This window comes from Pelodiscus sinensis, chromosome 5, assembly GCF_049634645.1.
Source record: "Pelodiscus sinensis isolate JC-2024 chromosome 5, ASM4963464v1, whole genome shotgun sequence".
NCBI lineage: Eukaryota > Metazoa > Chordata > Testudines > Trionychidae > Pelodiscus > Pelodiscus sinensis.
In genome coordinates, this window is record NC_134715.1 from 51,722,800 (window position 1) to 51,739,771 (window position 16,972).

Sequence of the window (16,972 nt, forward strand, 5' to 3'; positions counted from 1 at the left end):
TTTCCTTTCAGTGACAGTGTCAAGTTTTTCTTGCTATGACAGATTTTCATCATACCTGGATGATAAAATCATTTGGATCCATAACTGGGCTGTGTGTGCCTCTGCAGAGGCAAAGCAGCACCTGAAGGGGACAAATGCAAACTCTCTACTTGCATTCAGTCACTGTCGCTCACTGTGGTGCTAGGGAGTTAAGGGTTACACTAGAACCTTGTCCTTCATGAGTGGCAAAAGCCAGCAGAATAGCACTTGAGCGTTTGGAGAAGATTGCCAAAGCATCTCTGCTGGGTTAGTTCTCAAAAACACAACTGTTAGGTTCTGCTCAAAAAAAATCTTGTTAGGCAGATAATCCAATTATTGACCTGTTTTAAATGCCCTTTTTTGAGACAGACTGTTGTGAAAGTTAAGGAGAATCCACTCACACAACACTTAGGAGTACTCCCTTGACTTCAGTTCATCTGGTTTCAGGCCTGTTTATAGTATAGAAATTGTATCAATTGCATTGATTGGTGATCAAATATCACTACTTCCTTTCTGAGAAGTCCCAGATGGCAACAATAAAGCAACAGCTCAATCAGTCCTGTAGCCTCTCTCATAGTAATTTTATATATACTTAATGTCTATATCAGTTCCTTCAGTTTGTCAACCATCCCATTAAATATTTATACAAGACTGATACCTTCAATATGCTGACAACAACCAACTCTATGTTGCCATGGTACATGACCCAACAAGTGAAGTTGAGCAAACTGCCCCATGTCTAGCTCAGGTTCAATTCATACAAAGGGCAGACAACCACTGTAGGTTGGTGGGGAGAGGCACTCTTGATTTAGGGAATACACATGGAGGCTAGTCCTCAGACTGACAGTGTTGGTGCTGGCTTAGATCTTAGCTGCTCCTGGATGCTCAGTAAGTAGCTGTGAAGAATGTTTTCTTTCAGTTGCAGTTGGACAGAGAAACATGGCCTTTTCTTTTGAGTGAGGCTCTACTTGATTTATCCATGCCTTTGTCCTGTGGTGATAAAATTGCTGCAATGCATCCTACCTGGTACTGGACGCAGATGTCTGTTTATTAAGTAGTGCCTCCTATGGCACATTACACCAGTGCTCTGTGAACTATGGAAGCTTCCAGTCAGCTTCTTGGTGAAATATAGTGAGTTGGAAAGAAGCTTTACATGACCTGATTCCTTGAGAGGCCACTTCTTTTCTAGGGTGTAAGTCAGCAACTTCTCACTTTAATGGTGCTAGTTTTAACAGGCCATTGTTTAAAAAGGGGCAGGGAGGAATGGCAGGACATTTTCTAAGAGGTGTCCTCAACTCTTGAAGTTAACTCATAACTCTTATAGGTCCAAGAGAGAGTGGCTTTCCTGACCTCCCTCAGGGAACAGGCAGACTGGACCTACCCTGAAAGGGCACTTTAACATATGTAGGTTGGTATGAAAATGGAGACTATTATTTATGGATAGATAGATGGTTAAACAGCAATTTTTATTTTGTGAGATGGGATTTGGTGAGTCTTTGCATTGTAAATATTTGTCCTTTAGCATTTTACATTTTTCAAGCTTGTAGAAGCTCCTTGGCAGATGCTATTTAAAACCAATGTAAAAAATACATTAAAAATAAATTGGGCATATGTAAAGACCATGTGCCCCAACAAGCATAGGCATTTAACGATGGCCAAAATTTAGCCATTAGAAACCATACCCTAGGACACTATGTAGCAAAAAAGAGGGGAGAGTCACAATTTCAATCTTGTTTGAGTAACTATTTCTTTCACTTTGTAGTTTGGCAGATTTTGCTGCCATATTTACAAACTAAAAACACCCGACTGCAGATGAACCTCTAAATATTTAAATTCAATTTCATACAAGCTGATCACATGTACTATCATAATTAAGCAAGAATGTCAGTGGAACTGAGTACTGTGACTGGATAACCGTCTCCCACTGCAAGAGAAATGCCAAAGTGAAGCCAAGGTGTTTATAGAAAATAAACATCAAGGCGATGATGACATGTTTATTTTCAAAGCGGGAGACCATTATCCAGTCACAACATTCAGTTCTATTGTAATTATTGCATCTGTACCAAAAACAACTTCATTGATTGAAAAAAAATAGAGTAATTAAAATAATATTCAAGTGAATAACTTGGGAGAAATGTATTGGTGCAGCAGAATGACAGGTTCTCAAAATGTCTTTATTGCAGCATTGTAGTTTCAGTAGACAATGTGTTTGGTGCTTAATGAACAAGAAACAAGTGCTTGGTGCAGCTCCAAAGGAGAGTGCAATGGTGGTTCTAAATCACTTTCCTTTACTCCCCACCCTCAATCTTGGCCTGGCTTTTGCTAATCCAGTGCCCTGCCCGCAGGCTACTGTAACTTGTAACAAATGGCAACAGACTCAAGTGGCCTGTAGTACAAGTGGGGATCACAGATGTTCAGATGAGCTCTAGCTATTTTCCCTATTCTGGCCACAGGGAGGAATGAAACAATACATGAGCTGTGATGCCCTAGCAGGGCGGTGATCATCCCCCAGTACTGGTGACAGTTTTAACTGCTTTTTTCAGGAACAGCACAAAGTTGGGCTCAGACCCCTGTGAAGATCAGGACTACTGTGTCTGTATTGATAAAAGGCCAGCCTGAAAGGGCTTTTTTAGGGGATCGATTTTTAAGGTGAATTTTAGGCCGTGAATTTTAGGCCAAGATTTTCAAAATGACTAGTGCCCAACTTTTAGACAGCATTGAAGATCCACTCTCTGAAAATTCATAGACTCATAGACTTTAAGGTCAGAAGGGACCATTATGATCATCTAGTCTGACCCCCTGCACAGTGCAGGCCACAGAATCTCGCCCACCCCTCTTAGAATAATCCTCTCACCTATGTCTCAGATATTGAAGCCTTCCAATACTTTGAAGGCCCCAACATGCAGAGAGTCCTTCAGCTGTGATCTGTGCCCAATGCTACAGAGGAAGGCGAAAAACCTCCAGGGCCTCTGCCAATCTACCCTGGAGGAAAATTCCTTCCTGACCCCAAATATGGCGATCAGCTAAACCCTGAGCATGTGGGCAAGACTCACCAGCCAGACACCCAGAAAGTTCCCTATAGCAACTCCTATCATCCCTCCATTGACCTATTTCCAACTGGAAATGAATGGTCAATTAGTTACCAAGATCATGTTAAAATTGTGACCCTTTCACGTGTTTCAAAGAAACAAAAAAACAGAAGTGCTCCAAATCGCAAGTCTGAAAATCTTAGTCTTTAAGTTAGATACAGGCTTTGTACTGAGAGCAGTGGAGGCTGATGTCCTCTCTGGCTGCTGATGCAACAATCTAAACATGTTTATTGAAAATGTGAAATTCTGAAAATTCCAGTCAACTTTCTTCTCTACCTACCAAGGAGACTTGGGCAGTGGCAGTGTAAGCTATCCCACACTGTGCGGTAATGTCCCACTACTTTTACCTCAAGGACTCCCTGTCTGGGTGAGAGTTTCCCAGTCTCTAATACCCATTCAATGCTTGTCATTTCTACTAACCAGAGGGGCCAATTAGTGTCCATCACCAGGATTTGTTTCTCTGGTGTTGGTATTTCTATATTAAGAACCAGATAGACACACCATTACGCTTAGTTCACATGGATGACTGAATAGCTGTCAGACGGTAACAGCATCAATCACTGCTGTACTAAACGGAATTTGACCCATGTGACAGCCCTATGAACCAGCCAATGCTCTATTTTTGCTTTTAAAACTTGACATGAAATACCATTCACCACCTAGTAATCTGTATATTTTTCATAAGAATAAAGGGCAACATAATATAGGAAAACAATGAAAGGTTTCGTCCTGAATGATTTTAATTCATTGCATACAGGGCTCTCATTAAGAAACATCAAAACTCAGCAGAGACAACGGTCCTCAGAGTGACAGATGTATGAAATCTCATCAGAAGAGAAATTCCAAAGTTAGCTTTATTTGATAGAGTTTGGCTCATGTTGCAAAGTTCAGATCTAGCAAGGGCCCTTTTTATTGGGGGTTTTCTGTGTCAGATGTGTGGTTTACTAACGAGCAAGGAGCCAGCTGCAGAGGTCTGATCTGGATCTGAACTTCTTAAAAATCTGGGATGTTTGAACCCTGGGTTTTCATTCAGTCTTATCATGGATATCAACACCATAAAGCAAGAAAGGAAAAAGGAAACCAATGTGCCTTGATCTATAAGAACATCAAGGCTTTCAGAGTTACTTTTACTTACATTAAAAATAGTATTCTGCATTATAAATATATGTCTGTGGGAGCATTTCTTACCTTCTGTCTAGAAACCATCCAGGATTTTATAGTTGGTACCAACACACTACCAAGAAGAATCTGAGCTGGGTGATAGATAAGTAAGGGGACGGTAATTAAAGACAGGTGCTCATAGCCGGCAAATACAATGTTCAGCATTGGAATCCCTGCGGGCACAAAGACAACAGACTTAAAACTTGACTTTTCTTTTCACTTGAAGGGTCACAGTCAAACATTTTACCAAGATTTCAACCAGACAAAAAGAACACTTTTACAAGAACAAAGAGACAGAAGGATCTTATGAAAGGCAACCCTTCCTCAAGATTTACAAAACAGCTACACTGCAGAGGTCTCCTTCTGCTTCTGGCTAAACCTTGGACTACCAGAAAGGTTTCAAACAGAAGTTCCTTAATTGAGTCGACTGATCTTGCTGGAGGTGACTGTGCAGATGCTGGAAGGAGTCTTGGATTCCTTTTGTTTTCCTCTTTCTTTGCTCTATTTCCACTTTTCTCACTTGTCCCTTTGAACCTGCCCATTTCCTTCCATTAATAACCTTCCACCTGTCCCATCAGCTCTGTAGGAGCCCTATACTCCTACTAACTCCTGATGCACTCCCTTTTTAGAGAGAAGAGTTCAGGCATCAGCCTACCATCTCTGACTGATGCATATGGCTCATGTGGAGCCAAGTGCCTGTCCAAGGGAACAAGGATGTAAAGGGTTAACCGGTTAACCTTACTGGGAGATGCTTACCAGGTAGGTAGTTAACCGGCAGCCTGGCTAGGCTGGAGCAGCCCTTCCCAACCTGATGTGGGTGGGGCACTGCTCCATCCTGGCCAGGTCCACCATGACATGGGTTGGGGTACTCCATCCCAAATGGGCTGAAGCAGGCTCTGCCCGTTGCATGGTGGCCCCCTCCCTGCGATGTGGCGGGCTCAGCAACTGGCAGTGTGATCTGCTCCGGCTCAGCGGGGGCCTCTCCTCATCTGCGTTGTGGGGGGGCCACTCCAGCCTGGCTAGGTTTACCACGCCACAGGGTTACTCCAGCCAAGTCGGATTGGAGTGGCCACCCCATGTGTGATCCCAGTTAACTGATTAAACAACTTTTAACTGGTTTAAGCCAGTTTAAACAGCTTAACCGGTTAACTTTTTAAATGGGATTTTACATCTGTACACAGGAACATTCATTTATTAGCGAGATAATATCACTTCCCACTCTGGTGAGAAGTTTCCAAAGAAAGGAAGGAAGACAGATGTCCTAATGAACTAATGGTGCAGCACAAATAAACCGAAGAAGTTAGTAGGGAAGTAGGAAATGGTTCACAATGGAGGCTGGGCAGGGCTGGATTAAGACATGCTAAGGCCCTAAAACAGGGCTACTCATCTTTGGAAGCCCCAGGGGGGCCACAATGATACTTGCAGTACACGTCGAGGGCCGCAACTTAAGTATGGTTGCATATACACACAAATATATGCAAATAGCTTTTTTCACACTGATGGGCATTAATACAAAGATTAAGGCAAGACTATACAACATGCAGGCCCATTTAAGTCAGTTCTGCTGATATTAATAAAATGCAATATTTACCCGACTGCCACCCATATGACAGCACTTTTAACAAGCAATGACAGTCCAGGAATTTAACTACTAAAATGAATATGAAGGGAGGCCATTATATGGACTACTTTTTTGTTTTGGCTCCCACCTGCAGGCTGCGTGTTGAGCCCTGTGTAAACGCATACCTCACCGCAGGTCGCAAACAAATGGGCTGCGTGTTGAGTTGCCCTGCCCTAAAGTATATCAAGTTTAAGAGGTCCCATGCATTACCAAACAAATGTGTATTATTCTAACAGAAAGGACAATGAAAAAGAAACAATAATGTTTTATATTTGCATATATACTGGTACATAGGCGAAGATGCAACTAAAAAGTCTGTACTTAGAAATCCCTCATAATCTGAGGCCCTAAAGTGTGGCTTATTTAGCTTGTGCATATATTCTGCACTGACGGGGGGTTGGGAGAAGTGGAAGTAAAGCTCTAAATGCAGGACATTTTCCCTAGGAGTCTTAGTTTGAGCTCAACAATGCCATTTCCATTATACTTTTCCAAGGAGATTCTTTACAGATAATGCATTTGTATGTCTCTACCTGATTCCACCATTATAAACTAAAACAAGTTATCCTTTTAACATATTTGTTCTGTAAAATAAGTCTTAAAATATATATAATCTGAAAAGTCCTCTTTTTTGTAGACTATTTTTCCACATAAGGCTGGAAATAAAACACAAAACTCCAGGGAAACCGATTTTACTCTGCGGAAAAAGATGGCAGGGATGAAATCTACTAAACTTTCACCACAAAACCTGAATAGGTGAAATTTTTATCACAAATGAAAATGTGTGCATAGAGGATAGTAAACCTCAGCTGAATTTGGCAGAAACACGAACCATCTGGATGGTGGGGGTTTAAATGAACGCAAACCAAGAAATTTGGATAAATTACCATGTGCTAAACCTGCAAAGTTTCACAAAGGTCTAGTGCAGGAATAGATCATACTACCTGAAGGCTACTGAATGACTTATGTGTAATGAACTCCAGATGTGAGTTCCCGTACCTATGGACAAGTTCCACATCACACATATCATCTATAGAATTAACACTACTGATAGTAGCCAGAAAGAGAGATGAAGGCATGAACACATCACTAGAAGATCAACAATGTGTTCCCTCTTCAGGGGGTTTGCCTGTGACAGGCCAGTGTGGGGAAATTTGGACTGATACTATCTTTGTTCTGTCATGTGCATATAAACAGATACAGGATACCTTAGAGACTTCAGCCTACCACTTTTCAGAAGCACTTCATTGTTACTTACCATTTAAAATAATACATTATTTTGCGTAAAGATGAAACAGAATGAAGTTATCCAGGTGATTACTTCAAACGCATCATTGTTCAACATTTTTTTTTTAAGAAACAGAAATTTATTACTATGCTGTCCATGAAACAGGGGTGTAAGACAGAACATGTGATCTATCACTGCCTTGTCTGGACCATATAGAGGATCACACATGAAAGTACCAGCTATTCTCTAAGGGTGCGTCTACACAGCACCCTAAACTCGAAATGGTGAGTCTACATAGCGCCGAATTTCAAAATAACATACTATTTTGAGCCATCCCATAACCCCTCGTGAAACCAGGTTTACCAGGATGGTGAAATAGTGTACCTGTTATTTTGAAAAATATTTTGAGATTCCTCCTGAAACACTGGCTCCTGGTTTGGCCAGAGAGTCACTACTAAGATGGCAAGATACTTACTCCCACCAGCTGATGGCATGGATCTACCAAAATTACTAATTCTAAGAAACACTAACCTCCCACTTCATTTGTGAACTCTTCCTCTTACTGTGATCCCAGAACAAGTGTTGTCTCCCTCCCTAGTTTGACAGCATAAAGCCTACTTGTCCCACATTCGCAGCTTTCCCTAATCCTGCTCCATGAATGATCCAAAGATGCTGCCTGAACTCATCCTTGTTCATCCTCTGCAGCACACTTCAGGAGCTCCTTTTAATCCAGCTGATCAGTTTCTTTACATAAAACCACTGGTTCCAATCCTTCAAGCCGCACTCATACTAATAATCTTTACTTACAGGCCTATTCCCAGTGAAAAACCATTAACATAATAAAGGTCTGTAGGACTGGGTCCAATATTATTAAACAAACATCTCCAAACAACATTGTGGGCCTGTCATCAATCCAAAACGGGAGACATTTAAAGTTGTTTTTGTTGTGCCCTATCTTAATCAAAATGATAAGTCCTGTTAGACTTGTGAAAGGCAAGGAGAGTAAATGATAACCTGTAGTAGAAAGTGAATTCACCAAGGTATAGGGACTTTTCTGAACTTTCAAGGTATTTCTGAGGTTAGTGGATATATTTGGATAGATACATATGATGGATAGTTGCATTGCTAAAGATTAATTTGCTACACATGGCCACCATGCTGTTTTTGCACAATGAAAACAGTTTTATTTGCCACCCCAAACTTTAGAACTTCAAACATAAAAAATAGCTTTCTTGTATTTAGAGGACTATCTGAAAAATGTCTTGTTAATATGTCTAATTGGTGAGCACATTAATTTAACTTAACAAAATGATAATTATAATACTGTGTTTAGCATTTAGAAAGCATAGTTTCATCCAGAAATCTGAATGCACTTTATAAAGGAGAATAAGCACTTTACAAAAGGTAAATTATTCCATATTTACTTAGAGAAATTAAGAAAGAGCGCTTTACTGTCTAGCCTAAGGTGACACAGGAAACTAATGGCAGAAGCAGAACTACAATCCTGATGACTAATCCTGTCCTAGATCCAAAATGATGGACATATTCTTCAAGTCCTGGGCTGAGAACAAACATGAGAAATTTTAGCTTAAAAGTTAATTTTCTGAGGAACAGTTATGAGTCAGTAAAAAACTGGGAAGTAAAATGAAGGCTGTCATCCATAACTGCAAAATATTATAACTACTGTGACAATATAATTAGATTATTGGATACTAAATGATCCTTAATCCATATATTGTTTAGATACATGTCACAACAGTAGCTCTTTGTGAGCCATCACTGTGCAATTACAGTACAGTTCCATAATTCACTAGGAAAACCTGACTAGAGGTGGGGTTGGGGTAACTTTTCAGATACGCATTAAGGAAAAAAATCACGTTAATTTTTTATGTAGCTCTTGCTTACTGCAAACCCAACCTTCGCCACCTTTAGTGTCTGTAGTAAATATGGCATTGGGGAGTAACACAGATTAGATGCTCAGATACTCATGTCAGTAATGGTGAAAATAAAATGTTAGAAATTTACTTTTTTACTGGATAAAATATACTCCCGAATTTTTTTTAAAAAAAGGTAAACACAAAGGTTGCATGTAATGTGCCAAGCAATACTCAAAATGTCTTTAATCCCAGTAAGAGTCCATAGGACTACTACTGTAGTTCTATGTAAAATTTAGCCATTTATAAAATAGATGTACCCAAAAATGTTATCGAATACCAGGTAAGAAAATCTTGCAAACTCTTAATTAGGAAAAATACAGACTTTTTAAGGTACAAGAGCAAATTGGAATCCTGATATGCTATTCTGTTTTGACCTCCTATAATAAAAAGCCAAATAGGTTTCTTTTTTAAATGCTGTAAAACAAACAAGCAAGCGAACAAAGAGAGCCCTTATCTTGATTCCTGGTCTAAGCGTGTATGTAAAGTTTCAGCATGCAATGTATTTTTATGGTTAGGCTGTGAACTGCTGCTGACTGAAGTTACAATGGAAACAGTGACTGAAACAGTAGTGACATGAGCAGGTGCTGTCATAACAAAAATAGTAAAATGAAGGGGATGCATTTAAATCTTTCAGATGGATAGCACAGAATGAAGGTGCTAAGCAAAAGGGATCTGGTTATCTTTATTTTGGTTTGTCTACTCCTGTTTTGCTCATCACTTATAGCATACTCTCACTGACTCTAATAAAAGCAACAGCAACACTAAGCTAGTTCAGTAGAAGTTTGTGCAACATAGAGCACATACACTAAAGAAACATACATAAGGCCAGTTAGACACCTCTCAGGTTCTCTCAGAACACACTGAGTATCCCATCTCATTGTCCATGGATTTTGTTAGTGTATGTGCAGTCTTACCTGATATGATCCTATTTATCAGGACATGTACTGCTACATGCCCTGGGTGATGGATTTTGTTGTTTCATTTTTTCTTAAGAGTTGTTGGGCCAGATCAATCTTTTCTTACACTACTGACTTCACTGGCATTAGTCCTGATTTACGCTGCTATCAGAAGAAGTTAAATCAAGCCTGTCCTTCATTTTTTGCTGGGATTTTAGATTCTTCTATGGCTTCATTGTACAATCCCCATGACATAAATCAGAGGTGGCCAAATAAATTCTGACAGATACATGGTGAGGTTTACACCCATTCACCTCCAAAGAAAGAGGGAGCCATCAGACCTACTTAGAGGAGAAGCCAGCACCTCATAAGATATGAAAATTAGAATGAAGGAACACCAAGGATCATCCAAAAAATGTCCCCTCCTCTGGAGAAAAATAATTAAAAAACATCTAGACAGCCATCCATCTTTCCAAGTCAGATTTTCCTTAGTTCTCATTCCCTCAAGCTTGTTCCTTTGTTCTCCCTCTCCTGTCTGCATTCATTCTTTGTGTGTTGCCTCTCAGTCTTCGGTTCCTGTATTCCTTGGGGCTCTCTTTTCTCTTCTTTTGGTCTTTGATGTTCTCCTTTCCCCTAAACTTTATTTTTCCGCATACTCTCTTTCCTTTTTCTCAATTTTTACCTTTTAGCTGATGTTCTTCTGCTGCATGAGGGTCACAGTTCCCCTGCCACTTACAGCAGTGAGGATCAGGTGTAACTCCACCGAAGGCAAAAGCGCTATACCAGTTGTAAACAGGTGTTATGAGAAGAAAGTTGGAGCCTCTGGAATCCCATTTTTTACAGATGTTTCTGCTCTTTCCCCATGTGTTTCACCACATGAAACATTAAAGCATGTTGTGATAGAGTGTGAGAGGCCTAGAGCTGACCCAGGGCTCTGGTCACTAAAGGTACTAGCTATTTCCCTCCTGGAGTACATTTAATCTGGAGGGATGGGTGCTCAATGACTTAATTGGACAGGAGGCTGAAAAGCTAATGAAAGTAATCCACCAGTCTGCTGGGAATAGTTAAAAGTACAAGAAGGAAGAACATGAGAAAAGCAGGCAGAGACCAGGGGATGGGATCTCAGGATGGTGTAATATTTCCCACTCACTACACAGAGTGGGTTAAGTGGGAAGTTTACTTTCAGTTGAAAGTGGCTACAGAAGGCTGTATTGGTGAATAGAAGAACATAAATATGGCCATACTGGGTCAGACCAAAATTCCATCTAGCCCAGGTCCATCTAGTCTTCTGACAGTAGCCAGAGGGAGTGAACAGAACAGGTCAAGAAGTGATCCTTCTCCTGTCATCCATTTCCAGCCTCTGACAAACAGAGGCTAGGGACACTCATCCAGAGTTGGTGGAACGGACCTAAGAAATAATACAATGGGGTTTATAAACTCAGAAGGGTCTCCCCGGGTTTGTGGTGATACAGAGGGTGGAGAAGCTAGCCTGTTACACATATAGAATAGATATGTGAGCAAGAGAAAAGCTGCTTACCCAACTTCATGGCTAACATGGCTAGCAATAACGATGGGGCAGCTACAACATAAGGGTACTGAAAAAAACTCCCCTAGCCTATGTAAGTATGCTGATTTGTCCTCAAGATTGCAGTTTGGGTAGCACTAATCTAAGGCTCCTGGTTCCCTAGTAACTAACTCCCCCAGCCTTGCACCCAGTGTAACCTCACACATCTTTCCCTGCCTCTCTCTCTCTCCCCCTCGTTGCTTTCACATTTTCTAGTCTCCTTTATACGAGGCCCTATGAAAATATTATGCTGCACTTCATTACATTTAGTTAACTGTAAAATAATAAAAAAGTCCTACAAGATTTGAAGGTATTTTAAAGCAAATTTAAATATAGGGCTCTTTTCATCTAGCTATCATTGCAGTCATATAAATGAAGCAAATTAATTTTAATGCTCCAAGGTACTGATTCTGTGTCACCATGGTTGACAGGATCCAACCAGACTTTATGAGATGGCATTTGACTTTATGGAAGTGAGCACTCTGCACGCATTTACAATTTTACAGGGACTTTAAGCTGTCATGCTGAAAAATGTTTATAAAACATTAATCAAAAAGTGCCTCTTTAATACAATGCATTGTCTGAAAGATGTTAGAAGGCACATATTGTAAATGGATTCTTTTTCTGACTAAAGTAATTTCTACCAAAAGCATTTCCCCACTGCTATACAAGTACACAGTGTGGATAGATAAAGAGCACTTTCTCAGCACATTACTACCTGATCCAAACACTTGGGAAATCACTAATGTACAGCATGCCATATTTCCATGTCACACATGACACATTTGTCTAAAATTACCCAACAGAGTTTGACATTGCAGCATATTCTATAGCAGAGCTTTCAACTGACATCTGCCAAGTAAGAACTTCAAGTAAGAGCTTTCTTCTTCTAACAAGCAAGAAAGAGTTTTCTTTTATCCTATACCCATGATGGAAAGGATAAAACAATAAGTACTGGCTCTCAGTTTTTCTATTTTAATATGTTTATTTTATGCTCCCTGAATTTGGAAGCTTCCTCATAGCAGCATTTCATCACTTGCTGCTTTCAACAGTACTGCTATGATTTGAGAGAACTTAATATAAAATTTTATTGCTACCAAAATACAGACTATTATATTTCACCTCCGAACCTGAATTACGTCTAGCCGCTATACTTATTTACCTTATTGTTCAGTTTTTCCCCTTAAATGTTGGTATACCAAACCGTTTATCCTAAAACTTTATCACTTACATTACTGGACCACATTCCAAATCATTTGTGCAATTGCATATATGAGAAATTCTGTATTTTTTACATAGAGAAACTTTTTTGGAACAACAGAAAGAATACCACTGAAAGTATGGACCCATAGCCATTCAGAAGATCAGAAGAAAAAGTAATTATCACAAAAGCAATGACAACCATTAGAATGCAATCTTGGTCTATAGATTTGTAACATTTTATTTTACTATACCTTTCTACTAAGTCAATTATCATGGTTATCTAAGGGCACGTCTACACAGCAGCATTATTTTGGAGTAATAGTTATTCCAAAATAACGTAGTGCACATCTACACAGCAAGCCCGCTATTTCCAAATAAATTCAAAATAATGGGATTTTTACTCCGACTTCTGTAAACCTCATTGTATGAGGAGTAAGGGAAGTTGGGAGAAGAGTGCTCTACTTCAACGTAAGTGCTGTGTATACATGCCCAAAGTCAAAATAAGCTATTTTGATTTACATTATGCACCTGATGTAGCTCAAGTTGCATAGCTTATTTCGAGCTTAGCCTTGCTGTGTAGACATGTCCTTTGTGTCCTACAAGGAAACAAGACATTACTGAGGTACTAGCTTCTCTTTTCTAACTTGTACTGTTTTTCTGCAGGATCACTTCAGAAGCTGATTAAAAAAGAAGGGCTCCCAAAGCCATTTGGAAGCCTTCTTTATTGAAAAAATACCCATTCAGACAGGCAAGTCTTGCAATGGGATCTGTCTGAGACAAGCAAGACATGAGCTCAGTTTGATTGGCAGCAGTGGGAGTTCTATAAGACCCTACCATTAAGAACATACTGCCAAGTAGTCTCAGAACTCTACTGGCAGTTTTGCCAGCTACATCTTCCCTGCTATGACAGTGTTCTCAGAGAAGTGCAGGGAGAAAGGTAGTCATGGGTAAGAGTAGATTCTAACCTGTTTAGGGTTTAGAAGATGACAACAAAGCTATTAAAGCAGACAAGGACTTGAATGAGGAGCTGTTATTGAGCACAGGGCACTGGTGACATACTCCGATCAATCTGTCTTGTTCAGGGGAGATGTTGCATATTGTACCAGATGGTGCTTTCATATGACTTTCACAGTTATCTAGGCAGAACACACTGCTATAGTTTAGCTTTGAGGTGACAGAGGATAAACTACTATAGCTAGACCTGTGGCTTAGAGGAAGAACTACACACTTCTGGGAAGCTGTACATGAAAGAAGGTGTTTCTGGCCACCGTTTTTTAAGACCCTGAAACTGCACATCAGTTTGATTTATTTATTATGTGGTATGCTCAATCCAGTCAAGCCAAACTTCACCATTCTTATCAGCAATGTTCAGGGCACGACGACCTCTAGGAAGTTGAGTTATTTTACATTCCTCAAGAAAGGAATTCACTTTACATTCACATGCTGTAAAGTAAGTGACCAACTTTCATAATAAGCCAAAAATTAAGCTAATACTGTTTCTAAACAAGGCCAAAACAAGCCAATTCCCCAGAACCCCAACTTGTTATGTTACTACTTCCTACTCCAACCCTCTGCCCACACACATGCAGTCTGGGTTCTCAGACTGTTGTAGACTCGCTGTGAACCCCTGAACTCTCTCCTTCTTGTACCCACTTACTCCTTCTGCCGCTCCCCCTTTCCCTGGCTTGATGTGCATCAATAATAAACAAGCAGCAACAAGCCAAAACAAGAAACAAGCTGCAAGCCCAAAACTAGCCAACATGCATTACTCACCAGACAATTAAGCCTCAAATAAGCCCAATTTCTGCGGTTTTGAAGAAGTTATAGCTATCTGCCCACTGAAATTGTGCTGCAGTACAAATTCTATGTCTGGTACGAAATCAGTTAAGGTGGCTCCATTGCGTTTGTGGTAAATTAAACCCTGGTTGGTGTTGAGTCGGAGACAAGATAATTATTTGTCACTTTCTCTGTAGACCATGAAGCTCACCACACATCATTTACAATAAATCCCTCTCCTAATAAAGTTATCCATAATGGGTCCTATGAGGGCAGATAACCATGTGGTAGATTAAACAAGTCTTTAGTGGCAAATGTGGCATATCATGCAATTTTGTGATGAGCGTTTCTACCCTTTCTTCTCGGTGAACAGTGGAGAAATACTGAAAAGCACTGGTAACCATGTGAGGAGTAGATTGAAGTGTGCCTGAAATAATACGCATGGTGGAATGAAGTTGTATGTTGATCATGATTGTGAGAGATGATCCAGTTCATACTGGAGCACAGTACTCTGCCACTGGGAACAGAGCCCTAGGGCTGAAGTGCATAACATTTGGGTATGGGTGCCCAGCTCGTTCCAACCAGCTTTCCAGGAAGGATGTTGTGAATTTTGACCTTAGTTATTGCCATTGTATGATGGTCACAATATGTGAGCGTTCTATTGAGAACTATCTTCAGCTCTCTGCCCACTAGTACATGATAGAAGACCTAACATAAATATGGCCATACTGGGTCAGACCAAAGGTCCATCTAGCCCAGTATCCTGTCTTCCGATAGTGGCCAATGCCAGGGGTGGCAGAGAGAATGAACAGAACAGGGAATCATCAAGTGATCCCATCCATGTCATCCATTCCCAGCTTTTGGCTTTGGGAGCTCAGCACTGCTGGAATACAGACGGATCACTGAGTAACAATTAACTTCTTACTTTGTCCCCAAAGTTATTTTGGGATACAGGAGAATATGTGAGATTCATACCAGCTGCAAGAATTACAGTGGGTCTGAGCTATATATAAAGGCAAAGCAGGAGGATGATTAATGAATGAAGAATGAGGCAGATATTTCTTTTGTCACTAACACTAAAAGTAAAGATGGAGAAAAGCTAATGCCCTAGACATGCTTTTACTAATTTTAGTTTTTAGTTGTTCAGGTCACTGGTTCACCTTGTTCATATTTACCACAGAAATTAGAGACTTTGCAATGTAAAATGTAGTTACCGAAAAACAATACATCTTCAGCCATCAAAGATTTAAGTAAATAAAAATGTAAAAGGAGGAAAAAGAGAATGTGCTGTTTTGATCTATTTATGGTTTTTCAATGGGCGTATTCAGAGTGGAAGTGATGTTTAATGAATGACCTGAGCAAGCTCACCAAATGCTAACAATGAAACATTAAACACCAACAACTGAAGACTGTTGCTTTAGACTCAGGAACACCTTAACCTGTCTGACAATACTGTAGTAGTAATTTATTAAAAGAATGCATCAAACCACCATGAATCTTATTTTAAACACCAGCTTATCTCTAAAATGTGATTTAGGCTTATGCATGACAATGGTGTAGTTGATCTTGGTCAGAGACTTTTTACTGCCTGTGTATCAAGTCATAGTTCACACAAACAATACATGCAGTGCACTGAGGTTCATCTTGTACTACATTACTAATATATAAGCTATTGAGATTTGTGTTCTCAGTGAGTACAGAAACATCCTTCTTTGTCTATATTTCTGGTGGCCAATACTTTTATGGAACAGAGCCATGTCAGCCATGGATATTATGGTGATAAATGGAAGGGTGTACGGAGAGCCAGACAATATCCTAAATATTGAACATTTTATTAATTTGCTGTTTCCTTGAACACAAATTATTCTCTTGAGCACAGCAGATGCCAAGATCTGTGGAGGCATCAACATTTTGGCTAAGTGAATTTTATTTATTAAAACAGACATTATGGAAATACGTCTATACATTATTCCTACTGTATTTGAGTACTTGTAAGAAATGAAACCCCAACTGATTGCCGCCTCATGCATCAATCTAAGTGCATAACCTAAGCATCTTTTCGTCTCCTTTCCCTTCTTGCACAATATTTTGAGGCCATAGAAATGCCAGATACCAGAATCTGAAAACACTGGCCACAACTTTGTTTTTAATTTTCTTTTCAGCTTTTTTTTTTTTTGCAGGGGGGAGGGAAGGGAACAAAGGAGGGAGCTGGTGAAAAAAGAAAGAATCAAAAGATTTACTTTCCCCATCATCTGTGCAGACACTTTGGAGGTAACAGTCCTCTATCCACAAGAGGGAGAAATACTGTCCTACATCCGTTTTCCACTCTAAAATGCTGAGAATTAGAATGGTGGTGGAATTACTGCAATTGCCAGCTGTGGGAGAATTATCCTTTCCAACCTCCCAACAATTCCCCATCTAACAAGATCACTACTTCTTTCCAAGTAGTTTTTTTTTTAAATCCTTGCACCCACAGTTCCAG

General features: G+C 40.0%; 1 protein-coding gene across 4 annotated transcripts in view; it reads right to left on the bottom strand.

Moving 5' to 3' along the window:
• Window positions 1-16,972, bottom strand: part of SLC10A7 (solute carrier family 10 member 7) — a 203,083-nt gene that overhangs the window by 10,918 nt on the left and 175,193 nt on the right. For 3 of the 4 annotated variants that reach the window (XM_075929996.1, XM_075929991.1, XM_075929990.1), the window contains one exon: window positions 4,296-4,441. In XM_075929996.1, coding sequence (XP_075786111.1) covers window positions 4,296-4,441 — 146 coding nt within the window. Of the gene's footprint in view, window positions 1-3,179; window positions 4,195-4,288; window positions 4,442-16,972 lie in introns of those variants that run through there. The other variant, XM_075929997.1, reaches the window with a different exon arrangement.